At 33.8% G+C, this 26194-nt stretch overlaps 1 protein-coding gene across 4 annotated transcripts in view; it reads left to right on the top strand.

Annotated features, from left to right (window-relative positions):
* Positions 1–369: 369 nt before the first annotated feature.
* Positions 370–26194, top strand: part of LOC143248849 (frequenin-2-like) — a 125520-nt gene continuing 99695 nt past the window's right edge. The window contains exons 1-2 of one of the 4 annotated variants that reach the window (XM_076497691.1): positions 370–476; positions 1803–1880. In XM_076497691.1, coding sequence (XP_076353806.1) covers positions 1814–1880 — 67 coding nt within the window. In that variant the 5' untranslated portion in view covers positions 370–476; positions 1803–1813. Of the gene's footprint in view, positions 706–1751; positions 1881–26194 lie in introns of all 4 variants that reach the window. The other 3 variants (XM_076497689.1, XM_076497693.1, XM_076497690.1) reach the window with 3 other exon arrangements.

The raw sequence follows: 26194 nt of genomic DNA, 5'->3' as shown, positions 1-26194 counted from the left end.
AACATGCTCGCCCTTTCAGTCGTGGGGGCGTTATAAAGTGTGGTCAATCCCACTATTCGTTGGTAAAAGAGTAGCTCAAGAGTTTGGCGGTGGGTGGTGATGACTAGCTGCTTTCCCTCTAATCTTACACTACTAAATTATGGACGGCTAGCACAGTAGCCTCGAGTAGCTTTGTGCGAAATTCAAAAACAAACAAACAATATAATTACATACGTTTATATGTTTATCAAGTAAATTATTTAAAAGTTCGTTAAGTGTGACTGTTGTTAATTTATTTTAAAAACAAATATGTAATTATTGTTTAGCTTTCTTCGTAACATGAAAGTCACAATCAATTAATTTATAGTAAACATTATGACAAGTTTAAAAACGAAACTCTTTAAGAGATGTACGTGTTGTTTGTAACTCATTGATGTCGAGAATTTAGAGTCGCGGGAAATTTATTGATGTGTATAATACAAAAAACAGACGATCAGGTAATAAAGATGAATAGTTTGGTTTGGTGTTTTATGACACAAAGCAACAAGTCTGTCCGCGCTAAAGATAAATAAGTAGTGTTAAATGAAAAGTAAAAGTTGAGAGACAGAAAAAAATTAGCAGATAAGATGTTACGAAACGGAATTAGGCCAAAGAAAAGAATGAAGGGAAGTTAATCATCGTGGAAGGCCTTACAATTAATATAGGCTTAACGATTGATATATTACTGTGAGTATTAAACAAAATAACGAAAATAATTTATTTCGCGAAAGAGAGTACTGACCATATATTTATATCTTTAATCTTTTAAACTCAAAGTTACAGCTTAACTATAGTTTGATCTATCTTAAAAAGAAGCCAGCAAAGACAGAAGTTACCACGAACCAACGTTAGCCTTATCGAAAGAATGTGATTGTTATGGTGAAATAGGAAAGATGAAATTCAAAAATTGTTGTTTGTTAGTGATATTCTTTGCTGTAATTCCAGAAATACCTCATGATAATAATTAGCTTAAGTGATTTATGATAGATTTAATTCCATGTAATAAGCTAGCAATATAAATTAATCTTTATAATTAAAATGTAATGACAAAGCTCGTACTAATGAAAATAGATTTATAAAACAAACTAACTCGTACTGGTACCACAAAAATCCATAAAACAATTCTCCACTTTGTGCTTCATTCAAGATTCAATAAATTAGAAAAAAGTTTATGCAAGAACTATTTCTTTATTGCAGAACGTAGTTTCAAATAAAAATACTCTGATAACAAGAACATTACTTCACTGTGGCTGCACATGTGTGTTTCATTATATCTTTACTGATGTAATGTGTAAGTACAGGAAGTAATGAATAAAGTCAAACTATAAGAAGTAGCTGGAAAGCTAACATCATTATTATTATGACTAAGGACAAGATGTAGTACTAATGGTAAATACATTTACTGTAACAAAATTACTGTTAATTCTGTAATAATGCACCATGCAAAGAACATGCTTTAATTATATATAGTAAGATATGAAAGAGAAGTAAAGCTAATCGTGGCTGAAATATGACACTGATTCATTATTACCTTAAAATTAATTTTAGAGGAATTGTTGATTGTGATGTATTATGATTTATCTCAGATCAGTCTCCAATTTATTATGTTACATACATTATGCATTACAATTTTAAACAGCTGGAAATTTTAATTTAAATGTTAATTAAATGTTGATATGTGTTAAACATGTTTGAACTTTATTTCTTACAAGTTATGAAAATTCATTACTTAGTTTTTTACTGATGTGTTTTTCTAAATGCTTCTGTGATGTACACTGTAACAGGTAAATGAACCATGTGTTTCCTTTTGGAAGAGACGGATACCGTGCACCATATTTTCCTGGTCTATGGTGTTACTACTTGTGAGTATTTATTTATGAATTAATTTGAAGTATATAGGTGTGTACACTAAAGTTATGTGAACATTTAAGATTTCAGATTTAAAGAAGAACCAATTTTGAGAACAGTGAAGTTTAAAAACAGGTTCAATAGGTAATGAAGACTATTTGACACAGTAATGGTATTTGGTATTCAGTGGGAATGAGAAATTTATCTATATACAGGAATATGTATGTATGTGTACTTAATTATTAAAAATTATTAATTTGGGAAGGGATGTATGGATCATCAGAAAAGTTGAATCAAAATATAAAATTGTATTTTCAAGCTGACAACTCGGTACTCTTAAAAAAGTAAACAAACTATTTTGTCCCCACTAAAATTGATAAGTACTGTAGGCATGGAGTTAATAGAGGATTTATAATAAGCTTAAGAAAATAATACAGACATTACTTGCAGCTGTATTTATTTACTTTGTTAGAGTCTTGACAATACAGGCTCTGTATTTTGATTCATGTTGGTTCTTTATTTTTCTGACAGTCTAGAATGAGTTTTAATTATATTGTTACTTAAGTTGTTTTTTTTTTTCATTTATAGAGAATACATTCTAAACTTGACAAATGCATGTGAATTCATTTGAATGCTACACATTTTATAACAGTTTACTGTTGCTTATGCTTTGTGTTCCACTCATCCACCACATATTAAAAATAAATAACAAATGTGCAAGAGAGAATAAACATACTTAGTGGTATATGCTGTAAGAAACAAACTGTAAAATTGTTCTCAAAGGACCATTGTGAAGACAAAGATTGTTTGATCACAAATTTAATGACTAGCTTCCATCAGTTTGTACTATTATATAACAAAAGATGAACAGTAACAAAGGAATCTCATCAGAATGGAATAATGTTCCTTTTAATATAATACAACAAAGGTAAGTGCAACATAAACATACACAGTCACATGCTTACTTTGATAGGTTTACATAACAATATGTTTGTTCTTCAACAGCCTGCTGTGTACAAGTGTTTGTTAAAATAAGGCAACACAAATAATCATTCAGTATCACACTTTGCTAAATTGTCAATTATCAATAACATTTACTACCACTACCTATTTAAAATTACAATAGCTATATGAAAGAGTAATATATACAGTGGTAATAAATACTGAATATGTACTTGTGACTTTTGCTAAGTACAAAAAACAGTAGAAAGAATTACCGATGTGATATTGAATAGTGACATCTGTTATGGTAATCATCCAGTGTCAAACACCTGTTGAAATATTGCCAGGGAAATAAACTTGAGTAATAATGAACAACAGTGGCTTGAATAACAATATCCGACATCAGAATCCTCTAATTTTGTTGTGTCTGTTTCCAATAAAAACACTAGAAACTGCACAAGCTGTAGTTCCCAACTAATGCACATACTGGACTTTTTGATAGCTAAAAATGAAGGACTTAGAAAATTTCACAGCATGACATAATTAAGGATGGGGAAGTAAGTTCAAAAGTACTGTCAGTTTCTTGCAGAAATCTCAGTGGAGTCCTGTAACACAATAAATATCATTTGAAATAATTTTATAGTGGAATCAAAATGGTTATTTGTGGCTTGAGTTAAGCTGTCAGCAATAGATCTACAGTTTTGTTTGCTTACATATTTTTTGTAATCCCTATTTGTGGATTTTAAATACCTAGTTTTTAATTTTCTGCTATGTTAACTTTTTTAATGCACAGCAATGAAAAAATATGTATTTAGAATGAAACACGACCCCCACTAGGCACGTATAAAATTATTCCAGTAGAAAAGCAGCTCTTTCAAATAAAACAAGTGTGTTTAAAACATTTCTTTAAATAAAGATTTGTGTCTTTTGAAGTAATTATTTATCAAGGTTTTGTGTGAACTTGTTTAATGTGAGTCCAATATAACATGAGTCCACTCAGAACAACGTTGCATCTGTTATGTACTTTCAACCACATAAAGCATCTTTCACTGAAAAATAATTAATTTTTAAGTAAGTCATGGACATTCATAGCATTCCATATAGCATAACTGTCTATGTTGTGGTTGAAAATGCTCGGTCGATGTTGCTGTAGTTTTGTGTAACAATAACATGAATAAAATAATAATGATTAAGTAAGGAAATTTTAACTTTGTCTCAACAATCATGTATTTCGCTTATTATCAATCTTTTGGTGTTCCAATCTATTAACAAGAAAGGTTTTCAGTGGTGTTTCAAGAATGAGTCTACTTTTAAAGGTTTTTTTTTTACCCAAATGATTAGAGATCACTCAAAGGCTTAATAGAGATATCCCAGTACAACAGGTGGTACTGTTTTGGAGTGAGGCTGCATTCTTAAAATAAGATGATTTTTATAACTTCATGGTCATTGATTTTTGGTTCTATGTTTAAAGTAAAATTGTTTTAAAAAGATGTACTTTGTAAACTTGGGAGGGTTTCTTATTATTTTCAGTGAATCCAGTTTTCAATTTTCTGCAATATAGTGTTCGAGATAGTTATTTCTCATTATTATGTCTCCACAGAGAGGTGTACTGTAGATGCCTGGTATGGGTATTAAATCTTTTATTAAAATAAATTAGAGAACAATGTTTCAACCTTCTTTGGTCTTCAGGTTAACAAAAAGAGTTTTAATACCCATACCAGCCATCTTGAGATACATTTTTACTTCACGTGGGTTCTTCATCATCATGAGAGAGATGTAGTTTTCTCTTGTTTCATCTTCTTCCAAACCCTTTTCAGTCAACTGCTATACCTACATATCTTGACAGATTATCTTGAAACTTGGTAGGGTCATACTTTGGTCCAATATGTCCAGTCAGTATTTTTTTTATTTGAGCATTTTTAAGGGGTCAGATGTCAAACAATCCAAAAATATATATTTTGGGCTCTTGTGTGGTTATATTTATAGCAGTTTAGAAGACAACTGGCACAAATGTAAATATTCAAACAAATAAACAAAGCTGTTGACTGGATAGCAGCACGTATATCATAAAGTTGCATTTGATACAATATTTAAACATCTATTGCACATGATCACGAAACTTCATTCAGATTTAATGTGAAATAAACTTTTGTTTTCACAAGACAAATCATAGCTGGTTAATTTAAAAATGTGTAACTAGAGGTCTTACAAAACTAATTGGATATGTGTATAAAGTATAAGTATTACAGTTTCAAATACTTTACTAGGTTTATGTGATTGTTGGATTGATTCATGTGGTAAAATAACAAGTAAGTGATTTGATTTTTGTTTACAAAGCCTATTTCATACTGAAAGTTGTCCAGGATGGCTCAATATGCATCTAAAAATATGTACAACCCCATAGCTTTGGGGGAAGAGGGCTAGGTGGCTTTTAAAACTCCAGCTAATATATATATTTCAGTGAAATGTTCACTGAAAACTCACCCATGTTTATCCTCAAGTTTATCAAGTGAAATTTCAATTATAATATTTTTGTCTGTTCATTTGCAGGTTTTTTCTCTTAATAGTTGGTTGATATTACATTAACAATTATTCGTGGAGAACAGAAAAGGCTGAAAGAGTTTAGTGTTGCAGTCTTCTCACACAATAAAACTTGAGTTTGAAGATTTATATGTAAATTAGATGGCCTATATATCAGTCAGTCTGCAAAACTTACTAAATTCTGTAGCAATTCTGAAAATGAAAGTTAAAGATGAAAAACTATTGATCCATATTTTAGAACTTGTTTTACACTCAACAAATTTATTTTTAGTTCCTTGCATTCATCAGTGATATGATTCCATATTATAATATCACTCTTTATCATGCTAATACTTACATTGACTTTTCATGTGAAACAAGCCATTTTATTTTGATCTTTAATTTTTACTTTTAAATATTTGCTAGAACATGTCTTTATAAATAAAAGTTATAGGCAGTGGACCAGTCATTTTTGTAACTATCTATGGTAAACTTAATGATTAATGTTATGAAGTATTTTCTTTAGTTAAAACTTGGATATTCTTCACAAGTATAAAATATAAAACATTGCCTGAGGAAGTATCTCAAGTCTTAATTAGTTACAGCATGCCTGTTTCACTATGACGTAATTTTTGTGTAACTTTGTTGATGTGATAAAGAGATCATCATATCAAAGTAGTGAAATATAAAATTAGAGCAGTCTGATGAGCAACGTTACAGTAATTACTCAACCATGAAGTTATAGTAAAAGTTTACACTCATAGTTTACAGTCTGTACAAAGTGACCTGTATTGGCTGTATTTGTGTAAAGTAGTATTTTGTAAAATAGTCACAACTGAGTTATAAGTTATAAAAAGTTCTTAAATTTATCTTAAAATACAGAACAGTAAATAAAGAAGTAGAGTAAACAATAATATTTTCTAGTTTTGAACTTTTTTACTCATTTGGGGCTTGGCTCAGTACTGAATATCAAGTCTCATAAAATTTTACAGTAAGATGTGAAACAAAATGATATTTTAAATTTAGCATGTGTACATTTCAAAATAACAAAAAGTCATAAATTACTATATCAGTACCTTAGAATTGCACTATAATTTATGGTAGCTGCCTTATCCAACATATTTGAAGTGATATACCAAGAGGAAGTATCTAAAACCTTAGTCGAACTTGCAGAAGAGTAAGTACAATCCTCATAAACTTTTTATATACGCCATAACATATTAGGCTAAAGCAAAGTAGGTGTCCATCTTTAAAGGAATCTGCGTAGTTGGTAAAAGAACTAAAATCCATTAAAGTCACAAGTGAAAATAATTCAATGTCCAGTCCATGTAACGATTATAAATTACTTTATTTCATTTTTTAAAAAGTTCCTACAGTCTTGAACATATCTGCCATATATTGTTGTATGCCTACGTTAAAAAGTGGCGTTAACGTAAAGCAAATAATTTACTTTACAAACTAACTTGATAAACACGATAGGAAACATAGATCCAAATGCCTCACGAAAACAAAATGACTCATTCATCTATTCATCTTTAAAAAAAATATCCCCCATCTTCTATACTCTCTTAACTACATCCTTCCTTGACTAACTTTCACGCCCGGCATGGCCAGGTGGTTAAGACACTTAACTCATAAACCGAGGGTCGCGGGTTCGAATCCTTGTTACACCAAACATGCTCATCCTTTCAGGCGTGAGGGCGTTATAATGTGACATCAATCCCATTATTCGTTGGTAAAAGAGTTGGCCAAGAAGTGGCAGTGGGTGGTGATGACTAGCTGCTTTCCCTCTAGTCTTGCACTGCTAAATTAGGAACGGCTAGCGCAGACAGTCCTTGTGTAGCTTTGCGTGAAATTCAAAATACCAAGCATTACAATGCTCTACGGACATCATAATCTACACTTGTTTTAGATATTTCTAGAACCTTCTGATTTTAACATCATGCGCCAACTAGATAATGTCTAAATTAAAGAAATTACCACATTATAAGTACAGTTTATAACACTATATTAAAATGAAAATTACTTATAAAGCTACGCAAATTGAAAAAAATAAAAAAACACAACAGACGAACAATTACAGCCCATTTATAGCAGTCCCCATATGGCTTTTCAGTAATAAGCTTCAGAACTTATAATAATGATAAAGTCCGAGGTAGGTAAGAAACATTTAGCCTACTGCTCAGCCCTGGGAGGTGCCAGCCAACTTTTATGTGACTCTAGCGCAGAGTATTGTAGTGGATGCCCTAAAACTTTAGTTCAGTTTTATAGGAAACATTAAAAGAATACTATATTATATTGTTTGTTTGTTTTAGAGCAAAGCCGAACTGAGCTATCTACTATGTCTGTTGCGGGAATAGAGCCCTGGATTTTAGCTTTGTAAATCTGTAAATTTTCCTTAAGGGGATCAGTATATTCTAAAAAAATATTTAGTACAAAGCTGATAAAAATGTTGTATAATACATTAAGAATAAGAAATTTGGAGGTTTTTGGGCTCTTTGTGATTGGGGTTTTGGCGCAGTGTATGGTATTTAGTAACTTAATAATACCTAAACATATAAATAGATATTTTTTTTAAATTTGGTTTATCTTATATCATAAGATAGCATTTGATTTAGGCATAAGTGATTTATCATGTTCTTTTCGGAAGATGATTGTTTGTTTATTTTGAATTTTGCGAAAACTACACGAGGGCTATTTGCATTAGCCGTCCATAATTTAGCAATGAAAGACTATAAGGAAGGCAGGTAGTCATCACCACTCAGCGACAAATATTGGGCTATTACTTTACAAACGAATAATGGGACTGACCGCAGATTATACCCCCACCCACCACCACACACGGATTAAAGGGCGAGCATGTTTGATGTGACGGGGATTCGACCGCGATTCTCAGATTACGAGTCGAGTACTCTAACCACCTATCCATGCCGGGCCTAAAATGTACATTTGACAATTATCAAGTTTAGACTGATTGAAATTATGCACAGACCCAGCTACACAAAGGGCTATCTGTGCTCTGCCCATGACGGGTATCGAAATCTGGTTTCCAACGATGCCTGTCCGTAGACATACATACCGTTGTGCCTCTGAGAGGCTTCATAAGACGACCGACTCTACTTTGACCAATGTTACCAAGCCTTGTGAGAAAACGCGGATCTATCGTAAAAATAAGCCCCCAAACCAACAACACTCAAAAATTTAAAGGTTTCAACACAACAACAAAAACAAGCTTAATTCCACTTGTGATAAACGGCACTACCTTCTGAAACAAGCAGTACTACTTTCAAAACTGCTATTTATGACTTGCTCTCAAAATGGCGGTTTGCGCAGCTTAATTGGAATACTGAATGTGTCAAGTGAGCGGGCCAGAAATGTGTTTTTTTAATTGAAAAGAGAGGCGATAGGAGGATTCTAAAACTATAATAGGCTATTCATTGACCAAGCGAATCACCCACACCTTAAAAGTGTTTTACCAGGTGTGGAGTCAGAAAACAGTAACAACAAGAAAACATTTGTCTGTTTTGGAATTTTGCACAAAGCTACTCGAGGGGTATCTTTGCTAGCCGTCCCTAATGTAGCAGTGTAAGACAAGAGGGAAAGCAACTAGTCATCACCACCTACCACCAACTCTTGGGCTACTCTTTTACCAACGAATAGTGAGATTGACCGTCACATTGTAACGTCCCCACGGCTGAAAGGGCGAGCATGTTTTTTAGTGCGACCGGGATTCGAACCCGTGACCCTCGAATTAGGAGTCGAACGCCTTAACACACTTGGCCATGCCGGACCAATAAGAAAACAAAAGAAATTAAAGACCTCAAAGTGAAACGTGTCCGCGAGTCTAAAAAAATTAAAGCGACACATCCGAAACAAAGAAACAAAACAATAATTTAATGAATAAAATAAGCCAAATTCCACTTATTACAAAATTTTAAGGGGTGTGGTAATAAATTTAAAAAAACTGAAATTTATATAAATTTTTAATAGCATGCTCATTAAAACAAATCAAATGTAAAAGTATTTACAGGTTTTATTTATTTTTTATTAAGTGATACAAAATGAGTTTGTTATATATAAAAGCTAAAACATAATATTTGATCAATATGTCTAGAAATTTCCGTGAGTGGTAGGCGGGCCCTCTTGGCTTTGCTTCTGGCCAGAAGTTCAACAGTTTATAATAATCAATAAATTTGAAAGTAAAGGTTTTTACGTGATATGATTAATTAAAATTTTAAATGAAATTATTTTTAAAAAATCAGTTAATTAACATGTGCATCAGCGAATTTGAGACAAACTTGCCCTTATGTCAACGCAGCACGACCCCGAGTTTAAATATTAATAAAGCAACAACTAATGCTGAGTTAACAAGAAAGTTTGTGCTCTTTTCATTAAAAGTGAAACATAATTTTGCTCATGATGGCATAGACTCGTGATAACTTGCAACAATATTCAAGATATTTATAAAGTTATTCCAGGGTGGTTTCAGTACATTAAAATGAGAAATTCGAATGTTGTTTGGGTTCCTTATGATTGGGGTTTTTGTGCAGTGTGTGATATTTGGTAACTTAATAATGTCTAAAAATATGAAGAGAAATATTTTTAATTTGGTTTATCTTCTATCACAAGATGGCAAAGGCTTAAATCTTTGAGTTAGGCCTAAGTAATTTATCACAACGTATATCTTTTTAGAGAAAAAGCTGTGACAATATTCAAGATATTTATGAAATTTTTCCTGTGAATAAAGTGGCAAATAACTGTAATTATGTTAGTCGGAGTCAAAGTAGGGATAAAATGTTTTAAATGCTATATAACTCAGTGTCGTTGTTTTTACTTTATTGTTTCAATACTTTATGTAGCATTAAATCTTTCTGTATTAATATAGATAGCTAGAGTACATATATATTGATTCCCACTTATCGTTGAAGAATTTAAATTTTTTTATTGTCTTTGTTTGTTGCTCCTTGTATGAGCTTACAAGGGACTTACAACGCTAGGAACCGGGTTTTATACCTGTAATGGGCAGAGCACAGAGAACTCATTATGTAGTTTTGTGTTAGTTTGTAGTTAAGTACAAAGCTACACAATGAGCTATCTGTGCTCTGTGTTCCGCGAGTATCGAAACCCGGTTTTTAGCATTGTAAGTCCGCAGACATATCGCTATGCCACTGGGTGGCTTAACTGCAAACAAACAAATTATGAGCTATATTTTTGTATGCCAGCAATACCAAGCTTGGGGCACGCTTATACCTGATTCGATTTCATTATTCATCAGATTATCTACCAGCCTACCCTCAAATCTAATTATATGCCAAAGTCGCGCAACGTCCTTATATATATATATATATATATATATATATGCATGTGTACTAGTACACTTCTTGAACAGAAGATAGCTTAAGAAGGTAGAAACAATGTTCTGTACTTCATTTTAATTAAAGTTTTAATACCCATACCAGCCGTATTTAGAATACAAAGAAAAATAGTATAATTCAACATCTGTAAAAGGGTACAACAAAATAAAGAAATTTATGTACAAAGAAAATTAGAAGGAATGAAAGCAAAGGGACGACAAATAACGTAATGGAAGAATAATATTAAACCGACGAAGGGCCTTAATGGAAGAATAATATTAAACAGTGGACAGGCCTTAATGGAAGAATAATATTAAACAGTGGACAGACCTTAATGGAAGAATAATATTAAACAGTTGACGGGCCTTAATGGAAGGATAATATTAAACAGTGGACAGGCCTTAATGGAATGATAACATTAAACAATGGACAGGCTTCAATGGAAGAATAATATTAAACAATCGAAGGGCCTTAAGATATCAGAGTGCACAAGGAGGGCTCAAGACAAATAGCGTTGACGGTAGAGGTCTTCAGGGATCCCATCCTCGGCTCTTGTGTCCAGGTCTGGCAATAATGAAAAAAAGATCTGGATTCGGGTTGAATCTGGTTCAGGTGACTTGAGAAATGATAACCTGGAACCATAGCTGCAGCCAAACGTTTGATAGTTTGATAAGTTTTATGCTTGATATCAAAGCACTGGTTTAAGGACTTTGTAATCCTATAAATATTGCATCATCCATCGTTTGTATCAACTGTTAAAATGGTTGTATTAAATATTATGTTGATAAGAGCATCGTTTAAGCAGTGAAAGCGTACACTCCATTCTATTTCTGCACAATAACGTGAAGTAACACTGTAAACTGTTGACGCTTGGTTTGTACAACAACTTATATCATTACCTTTTTCTTGTCTATCTTGAAAGGTCTGAGCATAAAAAAATCTCTATCTTTCCATGGCCAGGCGATGTTGCCTATTTCTTTATTCATATTTTGTTTAAGTTTTAGGTCTAAGTTAGGTTTAGTGTGAAGAAAGTTATGAATCGGGTGGGCTCAGGCCGAGAAAATTCTAAAATTCAGGCCCCTTGGAGACCTCTAGTTGCCAGTAGTTTGCAGGTCGTTGCAGTAAACCTCTGTAATATAGGCAACACAAAAGGAATGAATTAATGTTTTGAGAGGTTTGAAGGGCATTCACACTAATATGTAGTTCAGTGAACTGGAATTTCATCTTAAAGTTTCTGTGAAAGGTTTTCTGATGAATTTATTTCAATTCGGACATACTTGTATTCAGTAAAATTAATTTTTACCACACATAAAATATAATTTTGTTTCGTGAAGGCGCCTTCAGCTTTTTTGTTTGGATTTGGTGTTAAAGTGGCATCTTTATTATATTTTTTATATAATTACGTATATTTGTGTGCACTTTTCATTTTCCTATTTGTATGTACAGTAAAACCTAAGTTGGAAACTTGTAGAAGCCGGAAATGTCAAAATTTTACAGTATCACCTTAAAATTTCTCTTATAAAAGGCCCTCTATATGGTGGAACCTTGCGTAACGCAGACGGAAAACTATCTTTCATCTACCTCATCTATCAACAAAAAGGATTAGAACCTGAGTAAGGTGGAAAAATGTTTGATTATATATTAAATTCTTATTTAATTAATAATTTCTTTAAATGTTAATAAATTCTTGTTTAATTAATAATTTCTTTAAATATAATAAATTATATAATAAATATAATAAATTCTCGGACATTTTGTTACAGTAAGTTTTGGTTAAATATATTCTGTTTGTTTTTTTATGCCGTCATTATTCCGGAGATCTCTATTCGAAAGAACGATTGATTGTACTTCTGGTCACATTTGCTGATGAAAAACTAGAGAAACCATGGGTAATAGGTAAAAGTAAAAATCCACGATGTTTCAAAAATTTAAGGAAGATTCGACTTCCTGTGGAATGGAAAGTGTATAATAAAGCGTGGATGACAAGTGTTATATTCGAGGAATTTTTGAACAAATTAAACAAAAGAATGGAACAAGAAAATAAAAATATTCTACTTTTCCTAGATAATGCGACTTGTAACCCAAAGGTTCAACTTTCTACCTCCATGTACAACATTAGTTCTACAGTCACAAGATAATAGAATTATACAGTGTATAAAATTGAAATACAGAAATTTGATGCTTCAGCATATTATTACAAACATGAACGACTGTAAGAGAGCATCTGACCATTAAAATTGACGTTTTAGATGCAATTGCATTTTTAAGTCATTGAATCAAATGCGTAAAAGATGAACACGTAATAAAGTACTTTCGAAACTGTGGATTTATTCTTGATAATGGCGGATATTGTGGAAAAGTTATTTGTTATGACGATTCATTGAAATCCAAACTCTGAGAAAATTGATGCAAATGATTCTGTGAACGCGGAAAGTTTTGTGAATGTTAACAAGAATGTTTTAACAGAAACTGATGAAACTGATTTAAATCTATAATAGAATCACAAGATGGTAACAGTGTGAGAGATTCAGAAGATGAACAACATGGAAAAGATTGTGAGGAAACCTAAATCCCTACTTCATCGCAAGTGTTAAGTTATATAAACGATATCAAATTGTATGTAAAATTGAAGGGGAAAATGAACTTCTTGAAAAGGCCGTAGAATTAGTGTTCTCTTTTAACCGCATGAAAAAGCTTATTAAAAACGAAACTGTTGAAATTGGACACTTTCTTCAATGCATTTTATCTTATAGCAAAGCCACATAAGGGTATCCGCTGAACCCACAGAGGGGAATCGAACCTTTGATTTTAGCGTTGTAAATCCGTAGACTTATCGCTGTACTAACGGGGGACACAATTTCTACAAATAAATTTGATTAAGATTTTGTGCACTTGTGTATATTTTGAATGTTTATTTTTGTTATTATTCTAATAAATATAGCATAGACAGTATAACAACTTTATTCACAAACGTTTTACTTCCCTTTAGTCAAGCAAGTATTACGTTCCGCTCAAAAATTATATATAATTAAGGAAATGCATGTTCACTGTGAAGCAGGAGAACCTGCTTAAGGTGGAAATTTTACTCGGTCCCGTGCAATTCTGCCTCAGACACGCCTTACTGTATTATTTGTTGTAGTTATATTTCTACAACGTTAAGGTGAATTAAATTCGGGTTATTTACTTAATTCTTTTGTCAGCAGTAGCAGATTAAAGGTTGTATGGGCCCAGGAGCTAATAATCAGTGGTGACGAGAAAACTCGTAGAGAAAAATATATATGTAAAAACGGCTCGTTTGGGTTGAGAAAATGTTTATGTAGAGGAGCGAACAACGTTTCGACCTTCTTCGGTCATCGTCAGGTTCACAAAGAAAAAAAGAGGTAACTGACCGATAGCTGACCACATGTATGAAGGGGGTCATGTAACTGAGTGTAGGAATGTAGAGGGCGTGCTTAGATGTTTGAATATGTGAAGTTAATGTTGGGATGTATAAAGTTAATGTGATTGATAAAATTAAGTGTGTGTTCTGTAGATGTGAATCCTGCAATCGTGTCGTCTACATTTCTGTACCAGTTTTTGTAGGATGTAATGGATCCACCAGTGTGGTGGATGTAATGCTGTGTTAATTGCTTGTGTTTCAACTAGTGTCATAAAATATTGGCTAGAACTGGTAATACTGGGTTGCTCATGCTTAGGCCATTTGTTTGTATATAGTTGTGGTTGTTGAGCATAAAGATTGACTTCATCGTGGTGAATTCTATGTGGGTTACTAATTGGTTACTGGGAATCTCTATTGACGGGTTAGGGTCTCGGTTATATAGTTCTAAGGCTATCTTGCAGGCTTCAGCGGTTGGGACTTCTGTAAAGAGGGATATAACATCAAAACTGGCCGTTTAGGCTTTATGATTAAGTTAATTAAGATTAGACTTGAAATTGAAAGAGTCTTTGATGAGTGGCCTCCCGCTAGTACAGCAGTATGTCTCCGAACTTACAACGCTAAAATCAGGCGTTCGATTCCTTCGGTGGGCTGAGCAGATAGCCCTTTGTAGCTTTGCTATACGAAAAACACACACACACACTTTGATGAGTGAACTGGCTGATGTTACATATTTGGAGAATGCCCATGCTATGTATTTACCAAGATTGTAATTAAACGATTCATATGTGGACATTTTGGTCGTAATGGACAATTTGGTTTATGAGGTTTGGAGATGTCGTATATTTGTGGTGTGAGTCGGTTTTACGTAGATAAGAATAAAATGTTTTTTGAAATTGTGTTGGCTTTCTTCATTTTTAGTAGTATTTTGTTTAGTTGCGTTTCGTGTGTTTTTGTTGGATTTATGTGTATTGTTTTAAATTTGTTTGTGTCTGATAGAATGTTCTTCAAACATGTGGTCAGCTATCGGTCAGTTACCTCTTTCTATCTTTGTGAACCTGACGATGACCAAAGAAGGTCGAAACGTTGTTCGCTCCTCTACATAAAAATTTTCTCAACCCAAACGAGCCGTTTTTACATATATATTTTTCCAGGAGCTAATAGTTTTTGTGAGCTGTACATCCCATGTAATGTTACATAGAATAAAATTATCTGTGGGCTCTCATTAAAACCACGGGTCCTGGGGCTGAGCCCCCTTTTAGCCTCTACCTAAATACGCCACTAAACTAAACTAAACTAAACTACCGTGGCAGGGGTTCAGTTTAGAGAGAGAGAAATCAGAAGAGTTCTCTCCCCAACTGGGGTGTTCAGGAACGTTGTGGTTCCTCTTCGTCCCCTTTCGTGGGTTGTTATTAAGATTAAGTGGTGGTTTTTTTTATTATTATTTTAATAAATTAATTATCGTTATTATTCTTGACTTTTTGGGCGGAGAATGTCTCTCTAAATGTTGCTTTGGGTGGAGGCAAAGGCAGCAGTGGAAAGAAAGGCCGGGACCTGTCCCGAAAGGAAAAAGTTGGGCAGATGTGAACATGAATGTAATTCATTCAAATCCAGATCAAATCAAACGGCCCGACTCAGGGTCTGGCAAAAAAGTTGCCTGGGCTGGGATCTAGAAATCCAATGCCTGAAGATTTTGATGTGGGGGGAAACGGGAGCGCCCCGAGAAAACCCACTTTCACACGACAGGCGCCGAAAGTTTTGCCTGTCGTGTGCCCTGTACCTGAAAAAAAGGAATTCATATTAATAACATGGATTTTATTTATTTAGATTCTTTGTTGAGTGGATTGTGATTCTTGAAATATGTTGTAAGGTGATATGTATTTTGTTGGTGCACTTGATAATTTGTGTAGTGATGCCGTTAGTTTGTTTCTATTTTCTGCTTTTAGATAATATTTGAGAGAAAGTTTTGTCATTCTATCTCTTATAGTTGGTAAATTACTGATTTGGTGTAGATAATTTGTTGGCGTAAATGATGGTAAACTGAATGCGGATTTTAATATTCTGTTTTGTTGCACTTGGATTTTTTGGAGTGTGTTGTTTGACATATTGTATGTTACTTGACATCCGTACTCTATTAGTGGACGGATGTAAGCCTTGTATATTTGTATAATGGTGTTCGGTGCGCATTTCGATTGTTTACCAGTTATAGTCTTTAGATATGAAATCCTTTTTCTGATTGATGAGTGTATGTTGTTTACGTGTTTTTTCCATGTTAGTTTTGTGTCGAAAGTGACGCCAAGGAATGTGATGTTTTTGCTCATGTTAATGGTTGTGTTTCCAAGTGATAGTTTTATTTTTTCTAGATTTTTTCTTTGCTTTTTTAGTTTTCTATAGAAGGTGATTGCTTGTGTTTTTGTTGGATTTAACACGACCCTCCACTTGTTGCTCCATGTTGAGACGTTGTTTAGTGATTCTTGTACGCGAGACATGGCCATTACTGGGTTTCTGGAGGTGCTCCAGATTGCGATGTCGTCTGCGTATTGTGAATTGTGTGTGTATGTTAGATTTGGAAAAGGTATGTCACTGACGAAAATTATGTATAGAAGTGGAGAGAGGACTGATCCTTGGGGCACTCCTGCCGTTATATTAAATAATTTGGATATGGTTTTATTGACTTTTACTTGTGCTGTTCTATTGGTTAAGAAATTTGAAATCCATTTGACTATCGTGGGATTTATTTGTAGGTGATTTAGTTTGTATATGATGGCGTTGTGCCAAACGCTGTCGAATGCTTTTTTGACATCTAGGAATACCCCGATGGTTACTTGATTTTTGTTGTAAGCTTTGTAGATTGATTCGGTGAGTCGTGTGAGGTGATCTGTTGTTTGTCTATTTTTTCTGGAGGCATTTTGAGATTCTGGAAGGATGTTGTTTGATTCGCAAAAATGGAGGAGACGGTTGGAGATAATTCTCTCCATTAGTTTGCCAAGGCAGCTTAACAGACTGATGGGGCGGTAATTATCTGGATTTGTTCTATTAGTTTGTTTCTTGGGGATCGTTGTTATAATGGCTTTTTTCCACGTGTCAGGGTAATACCCGGTCGCTAAAATACGCCACTGGTTGTCGGGTTGCCACTGCATTATGATTCTACTACAAAACAGTTGGTAGAGGACGTAAAATCTGAGTTATTTACATTGTAGCAACAGATATCTCTCTGTAACTCAGTGGTGCAGTGGTAACTTTGTGGACTTATAACGCTATAAGCCGGGTTGCGATACCTGAAGTAAGCACAACACAGATAGCCAATTGTGTATCTTTGTGCTTAATTATGAATAAACAGAGACAAACTGTAACTGTAGAGAGTTTACCACAGTTACTCATTTTTTGTGATCTGGATATTCTTAGACTGAATTAATCTTAAAATTCATACACATAATTTTATTAGTATTTATAAGAAAATATTAATATGTATCTTCATGTAGCTTGCCGACACAATGATAAAAAATGGTGTCTTCTTGTATAAATGTAGTCAGCAAAACCGTTAAACGATAAATTTCAAGTAAGTCATTAGACCTAACTCAAGGTTTATCGAAAACCGAAACGTAAACCTTGCCTTCTAATTATTAAGTCAATTCCGAAATTCAACGCTTGAATATAAACTATTCGAAGATTTTTAAATATTACATTTTATACGAGCACATAAGTACAATATATATATTCTAATGATATTATGAAACAAACACACATCCTTGTTTACGTAAATTAATTTTAGGTTAGAACTTACCCCACAACATTAATTCCTATTCATTCATTATTCTGAACACTACAAGTATCGATGGCTATTTACAAGCATAAATAGACATTGTAATATGCTGAGTGTTAGTTTATTTCAAGCTATTATGTTACTTTTAACAAGTATTGGGAAACTTTATATCCTGTTATATTAACCATCATTATATCTAAACAATGACCCATAATTAATAGCTGGAAGATAACCGCTGATTAAACTTATAAAATTCTTAGTATTTTCAGCAAACTTATTTTTTTAGTAACAGTTTTGTAGTACCTATGTGTGGGTAAAAACAATCATTGAAATATATCAAAATACAAAACAATGAAATCTTTGTTTAAATTAGGGATTTTAACTGTCTTTCCCTTGAATTCAATACAGTTTAACCATTGGATAGTAATTATTGTACAACCTACGTGCATTCTACTACATAGTATTATAACTTGACTGTTGCAAGTAAACAAAGAACATCATTGCCGAATTCTCCCACGAAAGGTGTCACTGGAGGAATATATGGTTTAGTAGTATATGTGTTTCTTTGGTGGGATCCGCTGTGCAGAAGTTAAGGAATGCATACAGGTTCTCCTCTCCTTTTTGTTCTCCTACTTATGATAAAAACTAAGTGGCATGTGTGACAGGTGTACTCTGAGAGATATGACACTATCGAGTTTTTATATGCTGGTCAGTTCTCCAAGTTTTATTAAAATTATTATCGTTTCTTCTTCAAATTGCTGAAGTCTTTTCAGGAACTAAAAGACAAAAGACAAACCAATTATTAAAAGGTTTTTGTAATTACTAAAGATTTATAAATTTTACTGCTAGTTAATTTCAGAGGATTAGCATCAATAGCGCGATAGTACAAATGCAAAATAACTGTGTATCTGCACTTCCTGTACTCTTGTGGCAGTGTTTCATTGCTAGAATGTTATGTTAGTATATTTTCATTCTCACGGTGAACCAGTTGTACTCACGAAAGTTTTCTTTAACCTACTAGTAGCCATGCAAGTTTTAGTAACATCACCTCATGCCCGTAAATTCCAAGATGGTACAACTTAGTTGTGAATACAATATACTCCAAAATCAATAGTCACTTCTAAGTACTACTTAATAGTTTGGTTTGTTTTGAATTTGATTTTCTGCAGGCAAACAAATCGCATAGTCGTTTTCATTGGGTTCTGGAACTAGCTCTTCTTATTTAGCAGTCTTTTCTAAATAAACAAACAAATACTATGCATGTAAAGGGTGTTATTATGAACCATTCATATAGCTTAAATTAAGTTTCTTCATGAATTTTTGGCACTTTAGAAATTAGGAAGTAAAGTACGTAAATATGAAGGTTGTTAGGATAGTTTCAATCATATTCTTAATACATATCACATTACAGAAGTTTCAGGTCATAACACGCGCAAAGTCGGTTCAGCTAATAATTTTATTTTTATTTTTTAATTTCGTACAAAGCTCCTCCAGGGCTATCTGCGCTAGCCGTCCCTAATTGTGCAGTGTTAGACTAGAGGGAAGGCAGTTAGTGATCACCACCCGCCATCAATTCTTGGGCTACTCTTTTACCAACGAGTAGTGGGATTGAGCGAAATATTATAACGTCCCCACGGCTGAAAGGTCAAGCATGTTTGGTGTGACGGGGACTCGAACCCGTGACCCTCAGATTACGAGTCTAATGCCTTAACTACCTGGCCATGTCATGCCTACTACTTAATAGTTTCAGGAAGTTTCTACTGAATACATAATTTCACTGATACTCACCAAGAACTTCCAGTACAGATTTTATCAGTCGTAGAAGTAAACTAAATAAATATCTGGTATATATTGGTTTTAATAATCTAATCCTACAAATAAATGTTTACGCTGATCATTCAATTCTACAAGCAAAACACATTAAATGTTCTACTATAACAGATAAGTAGATTATGTAGGAAATACGATGAAGGAAGACCGAATTTTTCAAATCATGTGCTGTTTGGGGTTTCTTTAATAATAATTGCATCATCTATTCAGCTCAAATCTTTTGAGAGTCGTTTAAATGCATCACGATTAATTAAAGTTCTCTGGCGAAGAAAGATTAACTTCTAAGGCATCACAAGTTTTGGATACTTTTAACTGTGGTAGCCTGTATAGTTTATTCAAACTTTAAAGCTTATTAGAAACATCGAGACAACGATAAAAATAACTTGTATACTAAATTTCAATACACACTATCAGCACTAACTGGAAGTCGACTAATATGTCGACATGTTGATAATATTGGCTGATATATCTGGGTTTCAGAAATATACAGTGAGTGGATAATAACAGTGCCCCCTTTGAAAATGTTGTTAATTTTTTATATATTTTATTATTTAATAGACAGATGTGTAACACTGTATGTTTTTAGAACGCACTTGATGAGATTTGTTCAAATATAATCTCTAATCGTAATTTTAACACTAGCTTTCATAAATACTTGAGTTATTTATTATTTTAATTACATCATCTCATGAAGAGTGTTGTGCACCTGTTCTAGTTTCTTAGATATTCTTATTATAATAAGCCTAAAAATTATAAAACAAGTTTCTCTGCAGTTGTGGAGTCGTTAAAATATATCTTAGAAATAAGTTTGTTTGTTTGTTTTTGAATTTCGCACAAAGCTACTCGAGGGCTATCTGTGCCAGCCGTCCCTAATTTAGCAGTGTAAGACTAGAGGGAAGGCAGCTAGTCATCACCCCCCACCGCCAACTCTTGGGCTACTCTTTTACCAACGAATAGTGGGATTGACCGTCACATTATAACGTCCCCACGGCTGAAAGGGCGAGCATGTTTGGCGCGACGGGGATGCGAACCCGCGACCCTCAGATTACGAATCGCACGCCTTTACACGCTTGGCCATGCCGGACCCCTTAGAAATAAGAGAATTGATGTTATGGAATGGCCAGGTTAACCACTTGCTATCGATTTGAAATTTTATGGGCTAAGCTAAATTGATAAACGAAATATTGCAAGCCAAACACGGAAGATGAACTTTTGAAGTAGTCAAAGAAGGATGGCAGTCAATCACTCAGAAATGTCTGTACAAACTCATTGAAAGCATGTCACGTCGATGTGAAGCAGTATTGAAATCCAAGGGAATACTGACTAAATATTAACTTGGGAAACTGCTTTGTGTTGTTTTGAGTTTCATTTTTACGTTTGATTGTTTAACAAAAATATTTCCTGTGATAAGGAAATGGTTGTTGCACATACCATAGTTATTCTTCTGTCTGAATACCCAAAACGTGAAATTTTTATGGATTTTTATTTATCATTCCATTCAATAGATGGCAACACTTAGAATTTATTATTTCGGTCACAAGCATAGATTCACATACTGTGTGTGTGTGTGTTTTCTTATCGCAAAGCCACATCGTGCTATCTGCTGCGTCTACCGCGGGGAGTCGAGCCCCTGATTTTAGCATTGTAAATCAATAGACTTACCGCTGTATTAGTGGGAGACGAACGCATATACACACGCCATGCACATTATAAGATAATTGTTTCTGCAACTGTTTTCTTTATTTAGGAAATGACGCAATAATTACACCAATCATATGCAGATAAAATGCATGTAAACGTGTATCATTCGTCAATTTAATAGTTCTAATTTAGTTTCTACTGTACAGAAAAAAAATAACGCATTTTATATAAGTATATCGACGTCCTTGTTCATCACAAATGCACAAAATTGCTTGACAAGTTTATCGTTAGTAAAGAAGTGTGACGATATTACAGTGATTTAAGTTTCTGGATATAAAAGGATCACACGAGTAACACTGCTTCAATATATATATATAAACTCTTGAAAGTGTATGCTATCAGTATATTCAAATTTTACTCAAAGTGTTACCACATGAAATGGATTTGATTTCCTGCAAGCAAACAAATCTCATAGTCGTTTTCATTGGGTGCCTATAACTAGCTCTTATTTAGCAGTCTTTTCTAAATAAACAAGCAAATGATATGCGTGTAAAGGGTATTATTATGAACCATTCATATAACTTAAATTGAGTTTCTTCATAAATTTTTGGCACTTTAGAAATAAGGAAATAAAGTACGTAAATATGAAGGTTGTTAAGATAGTTTCAATCATATTCTTAATACATATCACATCACAGAAGTTTCAGGTCGTAACACGTCCCTAATTTTGCAGTGTAAGACAAGAGGGAAGGAGGCTAGTCATCACCACCCACCGCCAACTCTTGGGCTATTCTTTTACCAACAAATAGTGGGATTGACCATCACATTCTAACGTCCCCACGGATGAAAGGGCGAACATGTTTGGTGTGACGGGGTATTCGAAACCGCGACCCTAAGATTACGAGCCGAGTACCTTAACCACCCACCCATGCCGGGCTAAACATAAACAAGAGGAGAAAAGGAATATCGGGATTTTCCACTGTATCAGTTTTCCATTCCAAATGACAAATCTAGTAAACTTTTCAAAAACAAATATCATGTGATAAAAATTCCCCAAATTTACCTTGGATAATCAGTGCAATTGGATATATGATTGTTAAAAACATGGTAACATTTTAAACAGTCGAAAACAGAGGACTTAGAAATCTGATGTCAATAGCTAATATTCGTAATACTATCCCATAATGAAATCCATTCATCACTTATGATTATAAGAAAATTACATTCTGAAAACAAATTACATTTGCTTGACAAAAGTATATTTTTAAGAACTTGAATATAAATGGCACACTAGTCAGCATTAATATCTATCCAGTATTAATTATTATATAGATTATAACACAAGTTATAACGAGGAAATATTTTAGTTACATATAATAATTCTAATTATTAGCAGCTTATCATGATGGGGTTGGAAAAACTACTGGAACACAGCTGTGCCCAGATCCAGCTCCACTGCACTCCTGCTGTCGAGTCTTTCTTCCAGAGTCTGGACAATTCAATTGTTGCTTGGAGAGATCAATACACTCAACAGTCCATTATTCCTTGAACCTTCAGTTAGCGAGCCTAACTGCCTGCTCTGCGCGTGAAGTACCAGTATACTACTAGAGAGCGAAAGTTTTCAGCTTTAATTCCAAATGAAAAAAACACGTTTCTGTAAATTTCAAAACTTATTAGGCACACTTGACAAAGAAAGACCCCTGAATTCACATTCTTATGTAGTTGATCCTGATCAAAGAAAAATTAAAAGTTTTATTTTGAGCTGCATCAATTTTCTCGTTCTTTTCATGCAGTAGAGAAAGACGTATAAACTGTTAGAATTATAACGTGATGAAAAAGAATCGCAAGAATTTAAAACTAAAAGAAGTTGCAGTTCGTTATACCTAGGGAAGTTATTTATGGTCTCATTTGCAATTCATACGTGTTTTTTTTTTTTATGACCTCCGTACTATTGATTCCCTGCACTAGACGGTTCTTGCAGAGGCAGATTAATCGTAAAGCAGAACAATTACGTACATCCACTGAATCAAAATATTAGCATTAATAGGTATAGCTATCGTTCACATACCTCTTAATAGCTCTAAATGTCACAAGTTTTGAGTTATTAATTTTTCAGCCCATTAAAGTTTCATTATTATGCTAAAACCTTTATTACGCATTATAATTCATTTCGGACCAGTCTCCAATTTATTACGTTATGCACATTACGTATTACTACTTCAAATAAACAAAATTCTAGGCCCTGCATTGCCAGGTGGTTAGGGCTCTCGATACGTAATCTGAGGATCGCAGGTTCGAATTCTCATCACACCAAACATGCTCACCCTTTCAGCCGTGAGGGCGTTATAATTTGATGGTCAATCCCACTATTAGTTGGTAAAAAGTAGCCAAAGAGTTCGCGGTAGGTTGTGATGACTAGCTGCCTTTCCTTTAGTCTAACTTTGTTAAATTAGGGATAGCTAGCACAGGTATACCTCGTGTAGTTTTGCGAGAAATTCAAATACAAACAACAAAACCGGAATTTTAATTTGAGCTTAGTAGTTAATCAAATTTTAATATGTAATAAATTTATGTTATTTGCGAACAAGACTGGTACACAATTTCCTTTTTAAACACATATATATTTTAATATACAAACATAAAAACAATGTTTATAATAATAGTTTTTACAAATAGTAGTTTATATACAACAGTTTTACAAACTTACACACAACACTAAGTCTTATATCTGGTCTAGAACTAAATATTTTATTGGAGATCCAGATCCACGATGAGCAAATTAATTCTGAGTTGATATTGTCACACCACCCTTAAGCTTGATAGCTGTGGTCTCTTGATTGGTCTCGCATCGGGTACAACATGACTCTTTCGAGCGAAGATATTTAATGTCCTCGTAGAAATAATTTTGTTTGTTTTGAATTTCGCGCAAAGCTACTCGAGAGCTATCTGCGCTAGCCGTCTCTAATTTAGCAGTGTAAGACTAGAGGGAAGGCAGCTAGTCATCACCGCCCACTGCCAACTCTTAGGCTACTCTTTTATCAACGAATAGTGGGATTTACTGTCACATTATAACGCCCCCACGGCTGGAAGGACGAACATGTTTGGTGCGACCGGGATTCGAATCCGTGACCCTCGGATTATACACATGGCCATGCCGGGCCCATAGAAATAATAACGTTTGAAGTAATTCACTGAAGTTGAACGGTTTGCACTGTTCGAAATCAATAACGTTCTTGGTCAAATTCTGTTATTTTCTGATTAATAGACGACAAATCACATTTATAGCTTCCTGATTCTGTAACACATTGATTGTATCTATGCAATAACATTCTCTTCTTGGTGCGTTACTTTTATACAAATCATGTGAGTCTCTAGAATCTTCACCAATGTTCGCTTGGCACCAATGTCCCAACGCGTATTTTCGTAAACATATGTTGTTGCTTCTCACTTTTAAGAATTCTCTACGTGTTTCGAGAACAGGCAGGATTTGCGCAATACACAGTCAATAATATACATCAATGCAAAGAAGAAAATTATACACAAACAATCACTAAAATAAATGTACAACGGTAAATCCGTTACATCTCCTTTCTTAGAAAACTAAAAACTGGCGTTAGACAATTTTGAGCTAATACACACATATACACAAAACTAATAACAATTTATTCGATATAATACATTATCAAAGAATTTTACAACTTGAAAAATCATGATAATATATAACACAATGAATACAAATAACCTTATGATAACAAAATTACACAGCACGTGAAAGCACTGAAATACAAATGTTATCTTTTTGGTTTAACTCAATTATTACATGACTACGATATTCTTCGAACGTTGGGATAGGTTTTAAAAGAGTAACAGAAATTTTCGTATTGGGTTCAACATATATGACAAAATTTTCAAAACTTAGAACATCTTGCCTAATTTTGAGAATTGTCTCATAATTTTGTTACATGTCATGTTGATACCTATGTGACCTCCTATGGGAAATTCATGGGCAACCTTCAATATTTCCGTTTGATTGGTTCCAGAACAATGATGTGATAAATTACAGCCACGTACACTGAAGCTGGTATATTTGGTGGTCCCAATTTCCTCATGAGCACACCATTTTGGAAAAACTAATAGTTTGGAATTTTTTCTAGTTCATTTTTTGGGAAGGAATATTGAAATAGTGAAAAGATTTGTGGATTCTTTTTTGTATAGCGATCAGTTTATCCACTTTTATCAAGTGGAAATTCACCAGGTGAACCAGATCCCTCACGTCCATCATTGCCATTCATCAATGAATTTTCAGTTGGACAATTATTCACAAGATCTCCATCGGACCCAAAAAAAATTTCTGAAACAAATCTATAATATCGTCCTCCGAATTTGTTTATCATGTGTTTTTGGTTTAATTTCTTAGTTTGAGCTCGAGTTACAGCACACGAGGGAAACACGTTTGGATTCACCTAAAGAACGACATCATCCTCAGACAAAACAGTGATTGGCTCGATAACTATTTTGGGTTCGGCAACAACTTTTTTCCTAACCAACAATAATGATACATCCTTAATTGGCAGAGTAGGTCTTACTCTAACCACAACTGGTCCCGAAACTAGGTCTCATATTAAACAAATGTTATGTAAAGGAACATTATCAAAGTCACCCTGAGTACCCTGAGGAAAAACAGGCTTACCAGTGGCAGAACTCGAACCCAAATGCAGTATACCTTCTAACAACAATGACCGAGTTGCCTCAGTATCATTTAGAACACGTATTGCTATGAGATTGATTGTCGAGACAGAACCAGCAGACACAAAAGGTTTAAATTCCTCCTAAACTACATCAGCCTTTTTATCAGTGGCCAAATCAACAACATCGACTGATTTGGTGAAACTAAGTCCATAC

This window comes from Tachypleus tridentatus, chromosome 4 (genome assembly GCF_004210375.1).
Source record: "Tachypleus tridentatus isolate NWPU-2018 chromosome 4, ASM421037v1, whole genome shotgun sequence".
In the NCBI taxonomy this organism is placed as follows: domain Eukaryota; kingdom Metazoa; phylum Arthropoda; class Merostomata; order Xiphosura; family Limulidae; genus Tachypleus; species Tachypleus tridentatus.
This window is presented reverse-complemented; position numbering and strand designations above follow the sequence as displayed.